The sequence below is a fragment of the Theropithecus gelada genome, chromosome 4 (assembly GCF_003255815.1).
Source record: "Theropithecus gelada isolate Dixy chromosome 4, Tgel_1.0, whole genome shotgun sequence".
Classification (NCBI taxonomy): domain Eukaryota; kingdom Metazoa; phylum Chordata; class Mammalia; order Primates; family Cercopithecidae; genus Theropithecus; species Theropithecus gelada.
In genome coordinates this window covers 39,744,991-39,768,436 of record NC_037671.1, presented here as the reverse complement: position 1 = coordinate 39,768,436, position 23,446 = coordinate 39,744,991, and the positions used below count along the sequence as shown (strand labels likewise).

General features: G+C 43.9%; 1 protein-coding gene across 1 annotated transcript in view; it reads right to left on the bottom strand.

Annotated features, from left to right (window-relative positions):
• Positions 1 to 21,032, bottom strand: part of CMTR1 (cap methyltransferase 1) — a 48,370-nt gene extending 27,338 nt beyond the window's left edge. The window contains exons 1-8 of the mRNA XM_025382283.1: positions 20,785 to 21,032; positions 18,410 to 18,548; positions 10,323 to 10,474; positions 8,052 to 8,210; positions 4,143 to 4,235; positions 2,610 to 2,681; positions 1,322 to 1,416; positions 1,151 to 1,223 (exon numbers count right to left, since the gene is read on the bottom strand). Of these exons, the coding sequence (XP_025238068.1) occupies positions 1,151 to 1,223; positions 1,322 to 1,416; positions 2,610 to 2,681; positions 4,143 to 4,235; positions 8,052 to 8,210; positions 10,323 to 10,474; positions 18,410 to 18,542 (777 nt within the window). The 5' untranslated portion in view covers positions 18,543 to 18,548; positions 20,785 to 21,032. The remainder of the gene's footprint in view (positions 1 to 1,150; positions 1,224 to 1,321; positions 1,417 to 2,609; positions 2,682 to 4,142; positions 4,236 to 8,051; positions 8,211 to 10,322; positions 10,475 to 18,409; positions 18,549 to 20,784) is intronic.
• Between the last annotated feature and the right edge of the window lie 2,414 nt (positions 21,033 to 23,446).

Sequence of the window (23,446 nt, the reverse complement as noted above, 5' to 3'; positions counted from 1 at the left end):
CATTATATCAACCTAATTTTCTCAAGATGCTAATTCCAAGGGCCCTTTTGTGCTGCCTGCTGGTACTGGGGAAAGAGGAGGGAGACCTGGGAGCGAAAAATGAGTAATGGCTGGAGGGGCTACATGCCAGTTTTGCCAGCAAGGAGGAAGCAGTTAGGTAGGTGGAGCTGAAACATTAAAGAACTTGGAAAATAAGTTTCTTTAGCCAGTGGATAACCAGGGGGTCTAGTGGAATGAAGGTGAGTGAAGGAGAAACAGGTTTGGGGATAGCTGGCTCCTGGCCCTGTCACGGTCAAAGAAAAGTAACTTTCTAGGACCAGGTAAAAATGCTTTGAAACCCTGAAGAGTATTCTAGAATGAAATTTCCTTTTTTTTCTTTCTCTATCACTATGGAGAGTCTACGTTCAGAGAAATGAGATGCAGCAGAGTAGAAAATCATTTTGCTTTACCACTTCTTGAAAAGGGCCAAAGCCTTATAATTACGATCCCACGCAAAGCTTGTTCAGAGAGGCAGAGAAGGAAAGTGGCTCAGTCTAAAATTACAGTCTCAGTGCTGGGACAACTCTTAAGAGCCTTTTGGTTCTACCCCAGCCCTCTGGCAGGTTAGTATAGCTCATTTCAGAATGAGGCAGCTGAGGCCCAAAGAAAGTGTAAACTTAAGTAATCCCTCCTGCTTCATAAATGCTATGTCCCTCCTCACCACATTCCAACAACACAGGCTAGATTTTCAGATACAACACTGATTTTAAATAGATCAGTGAAAAGGCCCACTGAAATGCCCACATTTCATCCAACACTCAAACCATATTTCCCAGTACCCCCCTCTCATACCAGAAACAGCACCCAAATCAGGCGATGTCACCAAGTTTCAATCTGGAAAATAGCTTGCTATATAAAAACGATATTCACCCTTTCACTCTACCTTCTGTAGGGTTAGGGGCTTGGATTCCAGGACTGAAGCCCTGGAGACAACTGCTTCACTCCTGGGACCACAGAAGCACTGTGGGACCCTATCTGAGGAGCTCAAAGCAAAATATCTCCATCACACAGTCAGAATACTCTCCTAGCATTGAACAAATGGCAATGGCTGAGCCACTGAAGCTTAAACCCACTTAGCACCATGAATTCAAAAGCAGAATCTTGTTCTCACCCCATAAGAGTCCCGCGGATTTGTGAACATGCGATCAAACACAAAATCCATGTTAGCCATCTTCATTGCTGCCCTGCAATAAAGCAAGACAGAAAAGTACTAGATGTACTAGGCTCAACTGAAAAGGTAGAGCAGGGAGCATCAGGGGAGGGGAGGGAAATGTCAGCAAACCTGTTTAGAAAGAAGACTCCTCGGATCATCTCGTAGGGATTGGCCCGAGTCCGAGCTCGCCGCATCTCTTCCCCATCCAGGACATCAAACACACTCTGCCCAGAGAATCAGAACCTCAAGGTGAGCTCCAGGACAGGAAAGGGATCTTAAGAGCCTGCAGCGCCCAACTCACAGCCCTCCAAGGAACAAGGTTCCTGTGGCATCTCAGCTCTGAAATGTATCACTGTGTGACCCTAGACAGGTTGCTTAATCACTTGCTCAACTACCTTGCCGGTAAATTGGTAAAAAAAACAACAACAAACAAAAACAAAAACAAAAACAATGTAAGCAGGTGCCTGGCACATGGCAAATGGTTAAAAAACAGCACCCGCTGCTACACACAGAGCCACCTCTGGGAATTGCTAATCTTCATAGTAAATCTGTTTCTCCATCCCATACCAGCAGCTACTCTCCAAGGGATCAAAGTTCTGGTATGAAGGCTTACCTGACTAGAGCTCACTTAGAGAGAGGAGAAACAAACAAACAAGACCAGCGTTTTTTGATGGCATCTACCACACAGTAGCGATCCCTTCTCTCAAACTCCCCTGACCAATTTCCTCTCTAGATAAAAAAATCCTCACATTACCTGAGTTCCAGTCACCTTATGGATATTCCCAACCCTATGCCTGCCAAAAAGTAAAATCTGTGAGGCTAGTCTGAGGCCTGCCTTCTTCACCAACCCATTTCCTCCTCAGTTTCCCTGACTCATTCTGCCCACAGACAATGTGATTCTCAATTAGGCCAAAAAGTATCAAGGGGAGGCTAACATTTACCCAGGTACTTCACACCCACTATTTCATTTAGTTCTCACAACAACCCCAAGAAATGAGTATTTTCTCCCCATTTTATAGATGAGGAAACTCAAACTCAGAGAAGGTAAAGCAACTGGGCCAAGTTCACATAGCAGAAAGTTGCAGATCTTGGATTTGAATCCCGGTCTATCTGATGCTGAAGAATGACTCCAAACCTTTTGCTATACCAGGCCCTCTCAGGATTACAATGAACAGACCCACTGAGGTTAGGTGGATCCATTCTTGGCTGCTGACCACAGGGACAGCACAACACCCACAGGGCAGAACGGTCACCCGAGAAAAGGACAATTTGCAGATATGAACCAAGCTATGCATCTGATCTCCAGTAAAAATCTTAACTTTAGCCTTCCCACAACCAACTCAAAGGATAAATGGGAAAGTCCAGCAAATCACCTCCCACAAGGTTTTCATATCTGGTTCTAGCCACAAGACCTTACCTTACACTGCAACACACTATGAAGCAGCTCTTCCCCACAAAACTCTGTTTCATCTTCAATAATCATCTTTCTCTACAGGGAGAAAAAAGCAGTAAGTAATGACCACATATGACTGCAATTGTCAGGGATGAAGGAAGAAATTAGGGTTCTAAGTAAGTAAAGCAAGAAGGGACTTGGTTCTCTGTGAAGAAACATCAATCCCTGAAGGGTGGGAAAGAGAAAATCCTAAACCCCTCTGGCTATTCTCCAGATGGCTGTGAGATGAAGCACCCCCTCACCCCCACCCCGGGAGCTCTGAGTAGAGCACTATATGGACACAAGACTCATGAATGCTGAGGCTGGGAACATCAAACAGGAAGGAGATATTCAAGCTGTCTAACCCAGGAGCACCGAGGCAGAAGGATGGGGAATGCCTCAAATGACAAAAGCTTGCCCTTCCACCAGGAAGCCTCTCACTCTGTGATGAGTACAAATGCATGATACTAGGCACTGACCTGGTAGCATTTCAGAAAACAGGGACATTAAGGGGTCTCACGGGGATATCAAGTGCAACCCCCACATGAGTGAAGCCACTTCTAAACCAGTGAAACTCAATCTCTTTGGTCTCAGGTTTTACACTCTTAAAAATTATTGAGGATCCTAAAGAATTTTTGTTTATGCGGGATAGATAATAGACAGATAATCTATTATCTAGAATTCAAATAATTATATTTGAAATTAAAACTGAGATTTTAAAAATATTTTTAAATTCAGTTTAAAAGACTAATGTTAACATAAATACTTTACAGAAATATATTTTCAGAAAAATAATCATATTTCATAAAAGAAAAAAATTAGTGAGGACAGTGGTACTGTTTTCCATTTTTGCAAATTTCTTCAGCATCTGGCTTAATAGAAGGACAGAGCTTCCTCTCTGCTTTTTCATTCAATCTGTTATAATATCACATCATAGCCTCTGGAAAATTCCACTGGACACTTGCAAGAGAATGAGGATGAAAAGTGCAAATAACTTTTCAATATCATTATGAAAACAGTTTTGCCCTTGTGAACTCCCTGAAAGGGTCTTAGAGATCCCTGGGAGCACATATACTTTGAGAACTGCCCTCTAGACCTATTGATTTGGTGGCCATCTACTTTATTCTCACAATTTTCCAGAAGAAGATTAAACAAATTCCCTCTGTAACAATTCCATCATTACTTTCTGAGGACAATGTCCTTTCATCTAGCAGTGATCAGAATATACACAGATATGTATGATAAGCCACTTCAAAAGGCATCCATGAATAAGACAGAGGTTATACATTTTGTCTGCCTTATAATTTAAATGACTCAGAGAAAAGAAAAAGCCCTGCCATATCTCCAAGGGGCATACTTGTAAAGCTCATGACACTCCCTCCTGACACAGCTTTATTCCTACCAAATGTGGTCAGATTCACATTTTTCTTAAACTGCAAGTATATGTACATACCAGACTCGAGCAATTGAAGTCAAGAGGGTGCCAAGAAGTCAGGGTACATTTTCCTGAAAGCCTACCTTTCCCACGACCATCCAATCGCTCATTTCCTGAGTGTCAGGAATTTCAGTGGTACATTCTGGAAACCATGACACCTGCTCACAGGCACTGGGCTACAAACAAAAGAGAGGCTAGTAAGACAAGTATGACAGACCCTCAAAGCTAAACCCCAACTCATCAAGACTTACCCAAAACAATCAAAAGGGACTGAGACAGACCGAAAAGGGTGCAGGTTGCTGAAGCCAAATGCAGTGGTCAGACATGAGAAGTGAGAGCCACAATTCTAAAGTTTAACTTCTAAAGGCCAGCTCCAATTCTGCTTAGAATCCTTAGAAACTTCTCAAACCTAAGGTTTCTTTCATTTGTTCCATCATTATTTAATGAATACCTACTATGTGTTAAGCACTCAGAATGCAGAGTTAAATAGGACATGGTACTTGGCAAAAGGGGTTTGCAATCAGAGCAGTGAAGACACAGAGAAGTAAACAGGCAGTTATCACGTATGATGTAGGTCTATGACAAGATAAGTATATCAGACTTAATGACAATGAGTCTCATCTCCTGATTCCTTTCAAAGTGTTATTCACAAAACAATCCAGAAACTGGTAAATAGGATTCCTAGCCCATTCATTCTAAGACAGAACAAAAACTGACATCTCTAATGGCTGCTTCCTCTTAATTTTTCAATTACTTTCCTATCAGGCCAAAACTGTGCATTAGGATCATCTGCAGTGCTTCTAAAGAGTGCTGATGCAGCTGGGTGTGGTGGCTCATGCCTGTAATCCCAGCACTTTGGGAGGCTGAGGTGGGCAGATCACTTGAGGTCAGGAGTTCAAGACGAGCCTGGCCAACACAGTGAAACCCCATCTCTACTAAAAATACAAAAATCAGCCGGGCATGCTGGTGCACATCTGTAATCCCAGCTACTTGGGAGGCTGAGGTGGGAGAATCCCTTGAATCCAGAAGGTGGAGGTTGCAGTGAGCCGAGATCGCACCACTGCACTCCAGCCTGGATGACAGAACGAGACTCCATCTTGAAAATAACATAACATAATAAAACAAAATAAAATAATAAAATAAAATAAATAAAATAAAATAAAATAAAATAAATAGTACTGATGCCTGGGGCTGGGCACAGTAGCTCATGCCTGTAATTCCAATGCTTTGGGAGGCCAAGGTAGAAGGACTGCTTGAGGCCAGGAGTTTAAGACCAGTCTGGGCAACACAGCAAGACCCTGTCTCTACCAAAAAAAGTCCAAAAAATTAGCCAGGCATGGTGGCACAGGCCTGTAGTTGCAGATACTCAGAAGGCTGAGGTGGGAGGATATCCTGGGCCCAGGATTTCGAAGTTGCAGTTAACTGTGTTTATGCCACTGCATTCCAGCCTGGGCAACAGTCCAAGACCTTGTCTCAAATAAAATAAAAACTAAAAAAAAGTACTGATGCCTGAGACCCACCTCCAGAGTATAAGATTCTGCTGGTCTGAGGTGAGGCCTGGGGATAAGTTTTCAGAAGTCCCCAGATGATTCTACTGCGCAGGCAGCGCTAAGTGCCACCAGGATAGAGAAACATGAAATATAAAACCTAAACGGATGGCTAACCTGCATGGCAGCTTCACATATTGGCTCCCAAGCAAGTGTGGAGAAGAGATTCACCATTGCAAATTGAAGCAATGTGATTAAAAGTAATATTACATGCTCTGAAAGGCATAAAATGGTATCACAAAGCAAGGTCTTGAGGGCAAGCCAACCAGCATCAACAGAGAAAAAGTTGAAAAGAAAAATTACTGAAGCCTTTTGTCCATGAATCTGGCAGTGAATCATGGCTTCTTCTCCTGGTCAAATCTATCACATTTAAGCATAAAGGTGACAGAGTTGGTTATAAATTATAAACTCTAGAGAACAAGAAGCTCATATAAACTTGGAAAGAAAAAGCAGACTCAATCAATGTCCCAATGGAAGTCTGACTATTATAACTACCTACAGAGTGGACTTTGTCCAGAGGGTCATACCCTGTCCTCTACATTCCTAGGCTGCAGTAGCCACTAAGCACGTATCCTGTGGTAACTCCAGGATTGGATATCCACCCCTGGACACCCAGACTCACCTGCTGTAAAGAAGTGGCTGCCAACTGACACTTATCTCTCTTTTTTTTTTTTTTCAGACGGAATCTTGCTCTGTCGCCCAGGCTGGAGTGCAGTGGCGCAATCTTGGCTCACTGCAAGCTCCGCCTCCTGGGTTCACGCCATTCTCCTGCCTCAGCCTCCAGAGTAGCTGGGACTACAGGTGCCCGCCACCATGCCCAGCTAATTTTTTGTATTTTTAGTAGAGACGGGGTTTCACCGTGTTACCCAGGATGGTCTCGATCTCCTGACCTTGAGATCCGCCCGCCTCGGCCTCCCAAAGTGCTGGGATTACAGGCGTGAGCCACCGTACTCAGCCCCACTTGACCTAACTTTTACTTTTACTTACAAACTTTTACTTACTTTGGGGCTTTTTTTTTTTTGGAGACAAAGTCTCGCTCTGTTGCCCAGGCTGGAAGGCTAGAGTGCAGTGGTGCAATCTCTGCTCACTGCAACCTCTGCTTCCCAGGTTCAAATGGTTCTCCTGCTTTAGCCTCCCGAGTAGGTGGGATTACAGGTGTGAGTCACCACACCCAGCTAGTTTTTGTATTTTTAGCAGAGACAGGGTTTCGTCATGTTGGTCAGGCTGGTCTTGAACTCCTGACCTCAGGTGATCCACCCGCCTCGGCCTCCCTAAGTGCTGGGATTACAGGCATAAGCCACCATGCCCAGCCTATAAGGTGATTTCAGATTTTGAGTTTAGCAATGTTAGTTCAACATCTGCCCCACTGAAAGGATGTGGATTCTTGTTTTAACACGAATGAAGACATAGAAACCACCAGGTACTTCTGAGATGAAAGCCCACAATCAGCAACCAGCAGCAGGTATCTACCCTATTCCGCATTGCCAGTCTACTGGTCTCAATGCCCACAACTACAAGGCAACAGCGAGACTGGCCCCAGAACCCAAGAGCTCCTCACTCGTTAGAATCTTACTCAGAAGACTTATTAGGCTTTTATCATGTGCAGATTCACGTGACTTCTTTCCTGAACTGGAACATTAGGGAGATAAATAAAATATCAATTTTCCAGAGTTCAGAGCCACATTTGAAGCTGAACTACAGCAACTATGCAGAAAGCTAGATGTTTGAGTTCCATTTTCTCTAGTTTCAACTCTGTAATGGTAATATCTCAATGTTATTTTTAGGTGTTTTTACTGTACCCACTACAGATCCTTTGTGGAGTAAGACAGGAGATAAATAAATGAATAAAATAAAATCTCACATTATCTGTGCCATGAAAAGGGATAATGAGAGTTTCTTTGGATCTTCAGGGTGAAAACAAACTGGTACCCAAGTAAGCAGACTACACCCACAGTAGAAAAGCAATGTGGCATAAAAAAAAGCACCCATTTGGAACCTGGATGGCATAAACCTGTGGAGGTACAAGGATCTTCTTAGAAGGCACCTACTCCAGTCACTCACACATTGAGAGAGTGGGTGCTGCCTCGGCCTGCTTGAACACTTTCAGCAGAGAGAACACACTGCCTCACAAGGTATCCTAGTCCACTAGTGGAGAGCTGTAACTATTTATTAAAGTTTTTATGGAGCCAAACTCTGCTTTTCAAGCATCTTCTACCCATTGGTCTTAGACAGTCCTATAATGCAACAGGAAATCCACATCCCACCATATCTCCCCCAGCCTTCTGTTTTCCATTCTGGATATCCCCAGTACTTTCCACGTAAAAAACTAATTCCACTTTGCTCGTACTACCTCTGGAGATTTCTAGCTTGTTTATATGGCTTCTTAAAGTCATGCATCCAAAAACACAAGTGGCTTTTCCATCTCCTCCTCCCTTTAACACTTACCTCTGGCTCATCTCGCCAGTCCACGTTCAGCTCCTGGTCAAAGCCCCGGAGTGTCAGACCCAAGCCTCTTCGACCTTTCTGACTGGAAGCCTCAACGATGTCCTTCCGACCCTGGCTGTATTTACCCAATCCTTCACCTTCCCTGAAGCCCATCTTGGCCTGAAAAAGTAATGGAGCACAATTAATTAAGTCCAACAGACATTTTTTTTTTTTTTTGAGACGGAGTCTCACTCTGCCCCCCAGGCTAGAATGCAGTGGCGCGATCTCGGCTCACTGCAAGCTCCACCTCCTGGGTTCATGCCATCCTCCTGCCTCAACCTCCTGAGTAGTTGGGACTACAGGCGCCCGCAACCACGCCCGACTAGTTTTTTTGTATTTTCAGTAGAGACGGGGTTTCACTGTGTTAGCCAGGATGGTCTCGATCTCCTGACCTCGTGAACCGCCCCCCTCGGCCTCCCACAGTGCTGGGATTACCAGAGTGAGCCACCGTGCCCAGCCCCAACAGACATTTATTTAACCCCATCACATGCCAGACAGTGTGCTAAATCCTAAGAAATAAAGACGAGTAAGGTCTAAAGTTTGTCTTAGCCTAATGAAGAAAAGAAGCATAAATAAATAACTACAGTATAACTGTGGGCCCAGTGGCTGGCTGTTCTGGAGGTTAAAGTCTATGGCAACCAGAAACTGGATAAATGAGATGGGACCTCATAGCCGTAATTAAAAGCACCCAGAGTAGTTAATGAATCTTACTGGACATCTGTTAATCTGTCTGATTAAGTGAGAAATAGATCTAGAGTAGAGGTGATAAAGAGAACATAATTTAAAATGGAACCGCTTCAAGTAACTTGTACCTTACCCTTATCCAGTCAAACCACCGTACTAGGCAAGGATAACTGGCTTTGCAAGAGACCACTTAAGAGATTAAAAACTTGCCTCATATAAAAGTGAGGTATGGGAAGTGCTAAAATACCCTGGGACAGAAACAGTTTTTTAAATGCCACAACTATCTGTAAGTTCTTACTAAACTTTTGAGTTACTGGGCCCAGGTATATACCCAAAGATTAGAGACTTGAATCCCAAACCCCACAGACTCCTGCCTAATAAAAAAAACTCCAATCCTAAGAAGATCTCAATTTCCCTGGAGGGTCTGTATTCCCTCTGAAAGCGGCATTACCAGCTAAAGAGCTGAATGGAATTCCTATGGTAGCCACAAATATTTCTCTCAGGTCAAACAAGCTAACTGAGTCACAAGCCTTTCCATCTTTAACCTCCCCAAATCTTGTGCCCTGCAAACTAGAATCCTGACCTATGGCTTTAGCAGTGACAATTCTCATTCTTAAATGAATCCAAGAGAAAATGGAGGGGTCAACTATAATATTTCTTTCTTTTTTTTTTTTTGAGACGGAGTCTCACTTTGTTAATCAGGCTGGACTGCAGTGGCGCGATCTCAGCTCACTGCAACCTCCACCTCTCGGGTTCAAGCGATTCTCCTGACTCAGCCTCCTGAGGAGCTGGGATTACAGGCACCTGCCACCATGCCCGGCTAAATTTTCTGTATTTTTAGTAGAGACGGGGTTTCACCTGTTGGCCAGGCTGGTCTCGAACTCCTGACCTCAAGTTGATCCGTCTGCCTCAGCCTCCCAAAGTGCTGGGATTATAGATGTGAGCCACTGCGCCTGGCCCAATTATAATATTTCTAAAGCTAGACAGAAGGTAAACTTGGATTTCTCTAACATTTGCACATACACTAAGGAATATGAGCAGGTCTTCCTAGTCACATTCTCCTTGTGATATATCAATTAGGTATGAAAGTTGGGAAAAATAATTGGGCCTTCTTTCAGAAAAAGAATAAATGGAATACTCCCATTTATTTTAGGCATCTGGGAGTGAACAGGATTTTAGTCATTTCTTTTGACACCACTCACTAGAGCAAAAATTCACAGCATGAAGCTTCTTTATCCACTGACAAATATCCATGTTTAGGGAAGTATATTCACATGCTAATAATAAGAATTCATTACTATGGATATGAAAAGGTGATCCAGTCCAGACAGGACAGCAGAAACAGGCCTAAGCAGTCACTGCCCATAGATGATACAAACATGATAGATACTTCTATCAAGAAGTGGGTCACTTTCTGCCAAATTTCAGTAGCTGATAAGCAAAGGAAAAACCTATGGCCAAATTTTTCTTCTTTTCATACCAATACAAACTGCCCTTCTTTCACTCTGCTGGTGGGGCTTGAGAAACCCAACCCAAGTGCTGACATACCATAAGCTTCTGGGAGACGCTATTATACATGGAATAGCGAGAAGAAGTTCCCTCCACAAGGGAGTCTGCTTTGAATGCATCATCGAAAGAGTCAGAGCTGTGTTGTTTCCCCTCGGTCTCACTATCAGACCCACTAAGGCTTGTAGTAGATGCTGAAAAAGAAAAAGGAAAATGTTTAGGTAGGTTTATGGCACAAAATAGCCTCCAGAAGTCCAAGTTTCATTTATTCAACTACTGTTCAGTATACACAACGCACATATAAAGTTCATTAAATGACCTAAGGTCAAATCTATTCTCTACCTCTTACTAGCCAGGTAATCTTGGGCAAGTCACTACTGAAAGTTCCTAATGGACTTGACAAAATGGGGGCTCCAAAATAACAGTTTTCCTTCCCTACCCTTTCAATTTCCTCCACTACAAAACTGGGATGGTAATACCTGCTTCACAGGATTGTTTAAAGATTAAATGAAATAATGTATTTGAAAATACGTTGTTGGCTAGGCATGGTGGCTCACGCATAATCCCAGCACTCCAGGAGGCTGAGGTGGGTGGATCACATGAGGTCAAGAGTTCAAGATCAGCCTGGTTAACATGGTGAAACCCTATCTCTACTGAAAATACAAAAATTAGCCGGGTGTGGTAGTGCGTGCCTATAATCCAAGCTACTTGGGAGGCTGAGGCAGGAGAATTGCTTGAACCCAAGAGGCAGAGGTTGCAGTGAGCTGAAATTGTGCCACTGTACTCCAGTCTGGGCAAAAACAGTGAGACTCCATCTCAAAAAAAAAAAAAAAAAAGAAGTACATTGTCAAATATAAAGTGTATTTACTGAAGATATGATTGTTATTTCTGCTGCTGGTGGTTATTATTTGAACATCAGTATCCAAACATTGATGCCTGATTCCATTTTCAACAATTCCATTATAAGGCTAACATTTTTATTTCTTATAATTGCAAAAAGAACTTTTGGAAGGAACGATATACAAGAAGACCAATAAAAGTGATTATTCAGAATACCAAACAATTAATTGGAACTAGTGAAAGCGAAAGTGAAACTTGACTTACATTTTTATACCACGAAAGTTTACACTGGCTGTCTTTTTATATTTTTTGACTTACAAACCATGTGAACATATTATCTATTAAAATTTAAAATAAACATGAAAATACCAACTTAGCAATGTGGCATAATTCCTTTGAAAAAGGGACACCACTCAGAAAGGGTGTTGATTCAAAACTTGGCTACTTGTGAGAAGTAGTGAGGGAAAGTCACAGAAGGCAGTGTGTAAAACATTTTTTAATGGACCCAAGATGGTCACTATTCAGGTATTTCTAACTTGAAGAATACATTATAATTCTGAAGCCAATCTTCACTGATCCATCCATTTCCCTACCAGAACCAAAACCTGTTAAGGGTTGACATTCAAGAAGAACAAAGCTTTTCCCAGCACTCTAGGCCTAATGATTATCCCCTCCACTGTGCTCCATCCAGTAGTACCAGTGCCATTGGCACAGCACTCATCACATTGCGTTAGAGCCAGTTATTGTTTGCCACCTGCTGTCCCCACTGGACAGGGTCACTCCTGGAGGGCAGGAACTGTGTCACAGTCTGTACCCAACACCTGGACTGAGGTTTTCCATTTAATAGAAATTAATTAAATTATTACCATAGTAAATGTAAAGATGCGTCAGCCAAGTGTCACTTTCCTAAGGACCTACAGAGTATATGACTCCTTAAGACATTTTCTCTTACAAATAGTGCAAGCTGTTCAGGTCTCAAAAGTTTAAGGATGAGAATGGGATCTCTATATCTTAACAGAGAATGGAGCCCTCCTGGGGTTATGATTTAGCTTCTCCACCAGTAGGGAATTAGGACATCTGTCATAGTTCAGAACACTGATACTGTTTAAAAGATCAGACTACTATACTGGTTCAGCACCTATTCTATAAAAGATCGTGCTACATATAATGGGGTACTGTGCAAAAGTAACAATCCTCAGAGAGCTTAAAAATCTAATAGGTAAGATAAACATGCATTTTCAAGGATATAACATTTTACAAAAGAAAGAAAAGATAGGTGAACATGTGTGAAATAATAAATTTAAAACCAAAATTCTGGCTCCTAATAAGTTAGCAAGGAGAAATTTTGGTTGAGAATGTCCCTGTAAGAGAGGCACAAAATTCTGCCCTTCCCTTTAAGGTGGCTGTCTAATTCTCTTAATCGAGTTGACTTGCTTACATGAACCAATCTGGCAAACGCCACAGAGTGCCAGAGTGTGCCACTCAGAAAACCCAGACCATTAAGAATGAGTAACCATGGAAACCGAGAGGTGAACTCATATTTCTTTTGTTTTGCATTTTCCTGCATTTGCTGCATTTGTGAGACACAAGAATGTATTAGTTTGAAAATTAGGGGCCAGGCACGGCGGCTTACGCCTGTAATCCCAACACTTTGGGAGGTCGAGGAGGGCGGGTAATCTGAGGTCAGGAGTTCAAGACCAGCCTGACCAAAACGGAGAAACCCCATCTCTACTTAAAATATAAAATTAGCCAGGCGTGGTGGCACATGCCTGTAATCCCAGCTACTCGGGAGGCTGAGGTAGGAGATTCACTTGAACACAGGAGGTGGAGATTGTGGTAAGCAGAGACCGAGCCATTGCACTCCAGTCTGAGCAACAAGAGCTAAACTCTGTCTCAAAAAAAAAAAAAAGAAAAAAATTTAGGGTAAAAGAAAGCTATAAATAAATACATTACCATTCCAAGCCTTGGGAAGAGGTTGGTTCCTTTCCAGAGAAATCTTCCAAGAGCAGCAAATCTGAGGCGAAAGGCCTTCTAAATGGCTCAAGACTGTTCTAGGGCCTCTCGTCTATTCTCCCACGCAGAGGAGAGAGATGCACTCTGCAACAGAGTGCCCACATGCTAAAGAACTGCACTTCCAAAGGTGTAGATTCTCTTCACCAATTGCTTTCATGCCTTCAACCTGTACTGCTTAATACAGAAACAGGTGGTACCAGGAATGTGGGCAGCTCCCTAAGCATGGCCCTAAAGTTCCTCTTGGGCAACCCAGGGATCCAGGGCCCTGACTAATCACAAGCTACAATGCTAAATCAGTTGCTATTCCTTTCACCAGCAATCTGGACATTCATAGGTCTACCTATGAAAAAGTCTGAAAACCTGGTATCCTCCTCAAAGGAGAGTGTGGCCTTGCTCCAGCTCTAGAGAGTTGCCAGGCTGTTAGACTTGCCTGATGCCCCAACTATGAGCACAGAAATAGTGCAAATAACATTCCTGGGCATGCAGGGTTCCTGCCACCCTAAGATCTCAAAGGGAGATCTTTTGTTTCCTTCTGTCTTCAGCTATCTCTGGGCAAAAATGACAGCGAGAACCAAATTTGAGTGGAAGGCTCACGAAGCAAATCAGTGGTGACTCTGGTGTAAAATTCCAGTACCAGACTTTGGCACAAAGATTTTTCCCTCCTACTCTTCCTCCCAAGGTGTTACCTAATGTACACTGTCCTTTCCAGGTTCTAAGAGTGAGGTTAATGTGAGTAAAATATCACCCTACTAGGCAATTCCTTGTAAGATCAAGAAGTGTGCTAGATAAGCAAATAAGTCTTATTTTTTTATTTTATTCACGTGGTATAGGAGGCCACTTCTTATCTTGACATGTTTTAGGCCAAAGATCCCTAGATTATTCCTGATGTCCACAGACTGCCACAGCCACTACTCATTCTTACTCAGGGGCCTTTGAGGCTACTCTTTTCACATGAAAGGGAGACAACTGTCACGGCTGCAGCAGGAACTAAAGAGGAGACTTAGCTTCTCAAGACTGATAAAGAATTTAGCAAACAACGAGCAGATAATTTTGCAATGAGGTCATAAATTAATAGGAGTAATAAGGTCAGTCTATTAAACTCATTAGTTTCATTAAGAATTTGCCAAAGCTGGACGGCATTCCCATTTACCTCCCAGGGAACTCCCCCCATAAAACCTACCAGAGAGCCCAAAACAGTATTTAGGGTTTTAAGATTTCTTCTCCACCTGATAGAAATCACTATTAAGTCATTACAAGGAAGAAAGATTCAACTTTACAGAGGGAACAGAGGTCTCCTGGCTGTTGGCAAAATTTTTCACATGGCAATACAGCAATGGGACAAACATGTCAAAATTTAAAATGGCAGTGACAAGCTGGGCACAGTGGTGTGTGCCTGTAGTCCCAGCTACTTGGGAGGCTGAGGTAGGAAGACCACCTGAGCTCAAGAGTTCATGGCCAGTGTGGGCAACATAGGGAAACCCTGTCTCTAAAAACAGAAAAAGAATACATATACTATGTTTAAAAAATGACAGTGACAACAAAGAGGGGCAGCTCCAACCACTAACGGCCAAGGTGAGTAGCACACAGATATAGAAAAATAAATTATGAATTTTAATAAACATCACATGCTGCTTAACAACTGTTGTGAAATAAACTCATTCCTGCTTAAAGACTCAATTTCTCCTTCATGCCAGACAAATGGTAACTTGTTAAAGCAATTTAAACAGATGCCGATAAAGGAAGCTTTTGATTAAGGTCATGAATCTGGGCTGACAGGAAAGCGATGGTGTTTCAGGGCAAATAGCCTATTTAGGAAAGAATTAAACCTCGTGGAGAGGAAAGCGCCTTTAATGTGATACTGGTGAAGGAGCCCAGCAACTTCCAAAGCAACTCACTGCAGCAGGGCCAGGAGCCCACACCACATGCACAGCTAAGGAGAGAAGGAATTTTCTTAGGGTCTAGACCATAGTTTCCCTGTGAAAAACCACCAAAAAGAACAAAATGACCTCATCTGCCTCTCCTTACTTCAAAAAGTTATTTGACAGCAAATTTGCAAGAATGTATTTACACTTGAAAATGCCTTCAAACTCCTTTGAAAATACTCAAAAGATCACATGATGCAACAGTGGCCCTGACAACAACATCCCTTTTCCTCTTTACTCTGGCCAGATGTCAGTCTTTGACCTGGCAATGTAGCTGCCATGTGAATAATGTAAAATAAACACACTGATTAAACTAAATAGATCTAATAATGAGTCATCACATTGATTTAGCAGACATAGACAGAAATAGTAACTACTATTTTGTTTTTCTAATTGTCCTCCCTAAAGAGCATTTTTCAATCATCTACTTGAACATTATGTTCAGGTAGAAGTGGCTGCAGTAAATGGAAACACCCCTGCTTTAATAAAATGATTTGAATATGAAAGCTGCATATACATTTCAGGGGATATGTAGACAGCAAATCACCAGGGTATACTGTCCAGGGGACACCTAAGAGAATTTGATACAGAATATAGATGATATAAATGCTAAGTACTTAATGAAATGATCTTCTGCAGACTGGAGGAGACTGGCAAAATGAAAACTGTGATGCAAGTTAAGCTTCTTGGAAAAGATACTATTGTTGCCTTTTATCAGTTCTATTCAGTAACTATTTACTGAGCTTTTGCTCCAGGCTAGGCATGGTGGGAAAAAAGGCACAGGGAGCAGTCCTGCTGATAAAGATACTGCCCTCAGTTTCTGTGTCAATGCAGAGCTGCCCCTTCCTAAAATAAATTAACCTAGGGAAATCTATAAATGTTGGTTTGCCTCTGCCTCCCGTCTTATTTTCTGCAAATGAAAGGACCAAGTGGCACATACAAGGAACTGGACACCCCTGGATTTCCACTTTTCTTTTTGAAACAGGATCTTGCTCTGATGCCCAGGCTGGAGTGTAGTGGTACAATCTTGGCTCAGTGCAACCTCTGCCTCTTGGGTTCAAGTGATCCCTTCCACCTCAGCCTCCCGAGTAGCTGGCTCTACAGGCACATGCCACCATGCCCAGCTAATATCTGCATTTTTTGTAGAGATGGGTTTTCACCATGTTCCCCAGGCTGGTCTCAAACTCCTGGGCTCAAGCAATCCACCCACCTCAATCCCCGAAAGTATCAGAATTACAGGCGTGAGCCATCATGCCCAGCCTGGATTTCCATTCTACACACACAACAGCAATAGTCAATCCTGACTAAGTCATATAGTACCACTTCCAGAGAAGGAGGAAGAGTAATCTCAATTCAGTCACAAAAGTTTGAAATTTAAATCAGAATGGTTTCCTTGAAGGATCCTTACCCTTACACACTTACCTTCTTTTACCTGGGAGTTGTCCTTTCCTTACTTCAAAGAGATGTTATTTGAGAGCAAATGTCTCCCAAGATCCACTTAGAACCAGATATCATTTGTTCCCCAGACATGCTCTCTCTTTTTCCCTTACAGGTCATTTCTCCCAATACCCCTATCCAAGGAGATTCTATCTTCACCAAGTTGCTCAAATTCCAGGTGAGAGGTAAAATTCCCTTTCCTCAAGAATCTCCAGAACTATCGCGTCCAATAAGTCCTTTTCTTCCTACTCAGAAACTTCAATTCCTACCTACCCTGGAATCTACTGTGACTTTAAAGCAGAGGTGTCCAATCTTTTGGCTTCCCTGGGCCACACTGGAAGAAGAATTGTCTTGGGCCACACATAAAACACACTAACAGCAGCTGATGAGCTTAAAAATAAATAAATAAATAAATAAATAAATAAATAAATAAATAAATAAAATCCCCCCAAAATATCATAATGTTTTAAGAAAGTTTACAAATTTGTGTTGGGTCCCATTCAAAGCCATCTGGGGCCACATCAGCCCATGGGCCGCAGGTTGGACAAGCTTGCTTTAAAGGTGTGAATACCTCCACACACAAAGTTGTAAGTAAGTCTCTTATCCAGCCTGGACTACAGCCACACCAATGCTCCATTCACTGTACCACCTGTCAAGCTTCTTCTCTCTGGACCAGCTTCTCAGTAGCAGCTGATGAGTAACTGCCCTTCAATAAGCTTATCACTTGTGAATAAACTGTATTTCCCACTACCTTCGAAGGGTGCTTCACACCCTTTCAGTCACCAATCTGTTATGGAATTTCATTCCAGTTTCCCAGTGATCCAACAGAGGATCCAATATGCAAGCCTGCTGGTGTGCTGGGTTGAATATGGTATCCTCCCCAAAGCCTGTAAATGTGATCTAATTTGGAAATAGGATCTTTCCAGATTACATCAAATGTAATACTAGATTACAGTGGGCCCTATCCAATGACTGATGTCCTTATAAGAAGAGGGAAATTTGGATATAGACACACACAGAGGAAAGGTAGAGGCAGAGATTGGAGTTATGCTACCACAAGCCAAGGAACACCAAGGAATGCCAGCAGCCAGCAGAAGCTATAAGTGGTAAGGAGGGTCTTCCCAAGAGCCTCTGAGGGAACGTGGCCCCACCAACACTTTGATTTTGGACTATTAGCCTCCAGAACTGTGAGAGAATAAATGTCTGTTGTTTTAGGTCACCCAGTTTGTAGTAATTTGTTACAGCAACCCTAGGAAACTAATACAGGGGGCAAGTCAAGGTACACGCAAATTTATCTTGAGGTATTTGAGGCAAGCTCCCAGAAATTTTACCATTTTTCAGAAAGCATCTATGGAAACTGTAAATAACCCTAAAAGACAGGCAAAGCAAAACGTTAGTTTCAACCAGATTAGTGAAATCCTTCCACGCTTAATGCAAACAGTGAACACAGCAATGCTCCAGTACAGCTGGATGTTTCTGACCAGGACTGCTGAAGGAATTGAGAAAACAGCATGCATGTAAAAAAGTGAAAATTAGCTTGATGGCTGCAGCAAGAGGCCCTCCCTTACAAAAGAGCCCCAGGATCATTAACAGCTCTTCAGGGACAGAGCACTCAATGCTCACCACTACTTCTCACTGGTTTAAGGCACCAAGAGTGCCACCTACTGAAGGACAACCAACAGAAAGCAACTTCTGGAAAAATTACCATTTCTTATTTAAAACAAGTTTCCTCACTCTTAGTAGGAGAATGGCAGAAGGGAAAAGAGTCCATAGCCAACATCTCTCTGTAGAGTATTCCTAATTTTCCTCAAGGGACCAAGGGGCAGAGGACTATAGTCTGCTCCAACGAGACACATCTTGTTGTTGTGTTCAAACAACAAGATGGCCAGTGGCCTCAGACCACACAAGCACACGTACCTTTTGCTCCATGACTGACAGAGGAGGGAGGTTCATCGTCAGAAGTGGAGCTGAGGCTCAGGGCAAGCTCTGCAACTCTTTTTTTCTGTTTCTTGATGGGGGCAGTGCATTCTGGGTCAGTTCTTCTCTTCATCGTTAACTGTAACCATAAATCCAGAAAGTCAGCTGCCCTTGGGTCAAAGCCACTGGGATCAGAGCAGGGATTCCAAAGTGTAAATCATCAATGGGATGAGATTTGGCAACTCTACACATCTTCCAGTGCCAGCACTTGAATAGCCTCTTCCTCAGAATGAGGTCTAGGAAGGATGCTAGCCAGGTGCTGGTTTTCAATAATAGCTGTTTTACTGGAAAATGTGGTGCTCACAGACTGAGACAGCCCTGGGCCACTGGTGTCACATAACAGAAAGTCATGGATCAACTCCACAAGCCACTGGGGGAAAAGGCTTGGTACTTGTAGTTATTCTATACTTTTGATGCAATATTGGCCATGCATGACAATGTACACTGAAAATGAACTATAAAACCTAATAAATATTAACCAATATTTCCAAGGTGAAGGGACCATCCCAGAATGACTGTTTCATCAGCATTATTTTACCAGAACAATTAAGAAATTACATATCATAAAAATACTCGTTTTGGTTTACTTCATAACGTTTGAAAACATGAAAGAATTGGGAAAGTTTTTAAGCAGAGTAAGGAATGGAAGCAGTGAATGGCTTAAGACTGAGGAAACACAAGAGTGGGAAAGTTATTGGGACTGGAGGTAGTTATCTCATAGAACTGAGTTACAAAAACAACAATTTTAAGGACAGAAATCCGCCTCCACAAAAAAGGATGGAAACCGGTTGGGAGTGGTGGCTCACGCCTATAATCCCAGCACTTTGGGAGAAAGAGGTGGGCTGATCACCTGAGGTAAGGAGTTCAAGACCAGCCTGGCCAACATGGTGAAATCCCATCTCTACCAAAAAAACACAAAAATTAGCCAGGTGGTGGCACATGCCTGTAGTCCCAGCTACTCAGGAGAATGGCTTGAATTGCTGAGGCGGAGGTTGCAGCAAGCCGAGATCACACCACTGCACTCCAGCCTGGGCGACAGAGCAAGACTCTGTCTCAAAAAAAAAAAGAAAGGAAACAGGCACCATGCCACCATCAATCATCCATCCTCATGGTTAGGTACATGAGAGATAAGCACAAGAAAAAAGAGATGGAATGAAGTGATTATGAAACCCTGAAATCTTAAGGAATGATCAAGTTAAAGAGCAAGCAAGAGTAGTGAATACAGTGTGGCTTACACACCACTGATTGGCTGTAGAGAACTCAGAAAAGAGGACTCAATACAGGGTGCGCAACCAGCTGGGAAACAATCCATAGGGAAGGCGAGGTGCAGCAAGAAACTATTGAAACCCAAAAATGTCACTGATCCCCCCAACCTCATAAAACCCTGGATTACATGTTTCAGTTCTCTCCAACTCAAGGAAGAGCCAATCAATCCAATGCACAATCGCCACCTTCCTGAGAAAGCAGCCTCTTACTAGACACAGGCAGGGGCTGTCCCAGGGAAGAACCGGAGACACTGAGCAAACAGAAAGCGAGACCAAGCTAAGCCACATTTCACTTTAAGCCGGTAGTCTTAAATACGCCCAAAAGGCCCCCAGGGTGAGCTAAAGGAAGGCTCATCACAGAACTTGCTTCTAGCCATTGCAAGCACCAAAAGCTTTTAATTCTTAAGTAACTCGGGGGGGAGACTGGAAGTACAGCAAACTCAAAGCGGATTGTGTTGCATAGTTGTGTGAAAGGCAGAAGAGGCGGATGCTCCTCCCCAAACCACATCACCTTAGATTTGGGCCTTCCAAATCATCTCATCAAACCCTATCATCTTCCACTGGAAAAGACTGCAGCCGCAGAGGGGAAGGCCACACAGCTAACCAGTGCCAAGCTCAAGTGACCCACACAAGCCAGAAGAATGCTCTGGCAGGGAACTTCTAAGCGGAAGGCAAGTGGCCTGGTTCTACCTGCTGCTTCCGCACAGAAGGGGTTCAAATCCCCTCTGCAGTCTTCTCTCCCTGGGCCTCGGTTTGGCACTGCCACCCCTAATCACACAGAGAGAGATACGCTCCCATGTCCCCCGGCCAGTCCCTTCATTTGAAGATAACGTGAGCGTGTGAATGTGTGCGCAAAGACGTGTGTCAGCGGCAGCTCGGGCTCCAGGGAGCCGGCGTTGGGGGTGGGAGGAGGAGGGAAGACATAAGGGGCCAGAAGGCGAGGAGAGTCACGACCGCGGGTGGGGGGCCCAGGCGGCGGTGGAGGGGAGAAGGATGCTGAGCCCGCGCGCCCGCCCGCTCGCTCCCCCCGGGCCGCGCGTCGGCACTCACGCTGAGGGGAAAGAGCGAGCTGCCGGGGAGCGGAGGGGGGTGGTCAGGCCGACACTGTCGCCGCCGCTGCCAGAGCCGCCGCCTCCTCCCTCAGTTTCGTTTCCCCACAAGCCAGCCCAGGTCCGCCAGCCGCGCCGTCGCGCTCGGGTCCAGTACTGCGGGCAGCGCAGCCTGATGACGTCACGGACAGCGCCGCGCCCCGCTCCTCCCCCGGCCGGGTCCTGGCCCCGGGAAAGGCCGCTGGGGTTCTGGCCCGCTCCACCCCTTAACCTGGGAGGTCCAGGGGCGCCTGCGCGGAAAAGTCGCCGGGAAAAGGCTGCAAAAGCAAAGGTAAGTGAGTAGCTCCTCCTCCGGCTCTGAGGAAGAGAAACCAATACAAAAATTGTAAGTGCTAGGTGCCCTCACACGACCTCTTCTTACTTAATCTTATCATTACCTTCATTTTACAGACTAAGAACAAGTTCCGAGAGGCAGATGGTAACCTGGTTGAGGGCAAGAACCCTGGGTTCTTATTCCCTGCTGTATCCCCAACATCCAGCCTATGGGACATCTCAACAGATTTTGAACGAAGGACGGGAGGAAAGAAGGAATGCCGCCCATAGCATCTTACCATATGGACACAGATGGCTCTCCATCCCAAACCTCTCTTCTGATTTTCAGGCCATTATGGCCAAACGTCTGTTGGACATCCTCCCTCAGTCACCTCAAACCCCATGAATTCAAATTTCACCTTACGTTCTCCCATCAGCTCACTTTTTTCCTGGTGAAGGGCGCTGCCATCCATCCTGTTGATCCAGCTAGAAATCTGAGGAGTCTCCCTCTTCTTCATACACCAAAGCTTCTCATACACTTAATTGAGTTTATCTCCTAATTGTCTTTCAAATCCATCCATTCACTCCCATCCCCATTGCCACAATTCATGCACTCACCCCGACTCAGCAGAATTTCTCCAGTAATCTCCAAACCCCCGTGACTCTCCAGTTGTGATCCCTCTAATGCGTTCTTCACAAAACCAAAGTGATTTTTTAAATTTTCAACACCTAGGAAAAGAAGGGAATTTAAAATTAATTAATTAAACCTGATCCAGTCACAACCCATCAATGATTAAAATCCATCAATGATGTCCTATTTCTCTTAGAATAAAGCTAATGTCTTTAAAATGGCCTCCGAGACCCTCCAGCATGATGCCTTCTTCAGGTATGCCTTGTACTGCTATCCCTTAGTTCTCCCCATGCTGACTCCTGAGTTTATCAAACATGCCATGTCTCGGCCAGGCGCGGTGGCTCACGCCTGTAATCCCAGCACGTTGGGAGGCTGAGGCGGACGAATCACCTGAGGTCAGTAGTTCGAGACCAGCCTGGCCAACATGATGAAACCCCGTCTCTACTGAAGATACAAAAAAAGTAGCTGGGTGTGGTGGTGCGTGCCTATAGTCTCAGTTACTCAGTAGGCTGAGTCGGTAGACTCGCTTGAACCTGGGAAGCGGAGGTTGCAGTGAGCAGAGATTGCACCACTGCACTCCAGCCTGGGCGGCAGGGCGAGACTCCATCTCAAAAACAGAACAGAACAAAACAAAACATGCCATGTCTCTTAAGAGTTCAGCCCGCTGCCTGGATCATGCTTCTCCTCTTTGCTGGGCTAATGTCCATTTATCCCTCAGGACTCACTTTAGTGTCCTTATCTTGAAATATTTCCTGATGTCACAAGTCTAGGTTGGGAGCCCCACCTGTGAGCTCCTGAAGCATTCTGTCCCTCCGCTATCAAAGCACTTACCACAGTGTTGTGTAATGGCCTGCGGACTCATCTGCCTCCCCAACTCAGCTGTAAACTCTGTGCAGGAAAGATTGTCTGTATTAAATTCACAAGACTTAACAGAGGCTGGTGGTCAGTGCTCAATAGATGTTTACTGAATCTGTGGAAGTGTGGAATATGAATGAAGGTTAAGTGATATGTTCAAGGTTACAGAGCTAGGAAGCAGCAAACAGGTATTTCCCTAGTTCTCTATGTTCTAAAGCTTAGTGTCCTTCTTTCCACCTCACCAAGGCTTCTTAACATGCTCTGTGACATGAACACTTTTGGTAATCTTGTGGAGCTTATGGACCTGTTCTCAGAATAATTTGAAGGGTATAAAATAAGGTATAGGAAATGAGTTATATTGAAAAAGTTAACATATTTAGCAAATTTAATGATTTAATTTTTATGTAAAGCATTAAATAATGAGAGAATGCATTCAAAATATAGTCAAGTTAAACTTAAATTTTATTTTTTAATATATATGAGTATACCAAATAAATAGTGCTGGAAAAACCAGATAAATATATAGAGAAACATGAACTTTGATTTTTTTTTTTTTTTTTTGAGACACAGTCTTGCTCTGTCGCCCAGGCTGGAGTGCAGTGGCGCAATCTCGGCTTACTGCAATCTCTGCCTCCCAGGTTCACGCCATTCTCCTGCCTCAGCCTCTGGAGTAGCTGGGACTACAGGCGCCCGCCACCACGCCCGGCTAATTTTTTGTATTTTTAGTAGAGACGGGGTTTCACCGTGTTAGCCAAGATGGTCTCGATCTCCTGGCCTCATGATCTGCCCGCCTCAGCCTCCCAAAGTGCTGGGATTACAGGCGTGAGCCACCGCTCCAGGCCCACTTTGATTCTTACTTTATGCT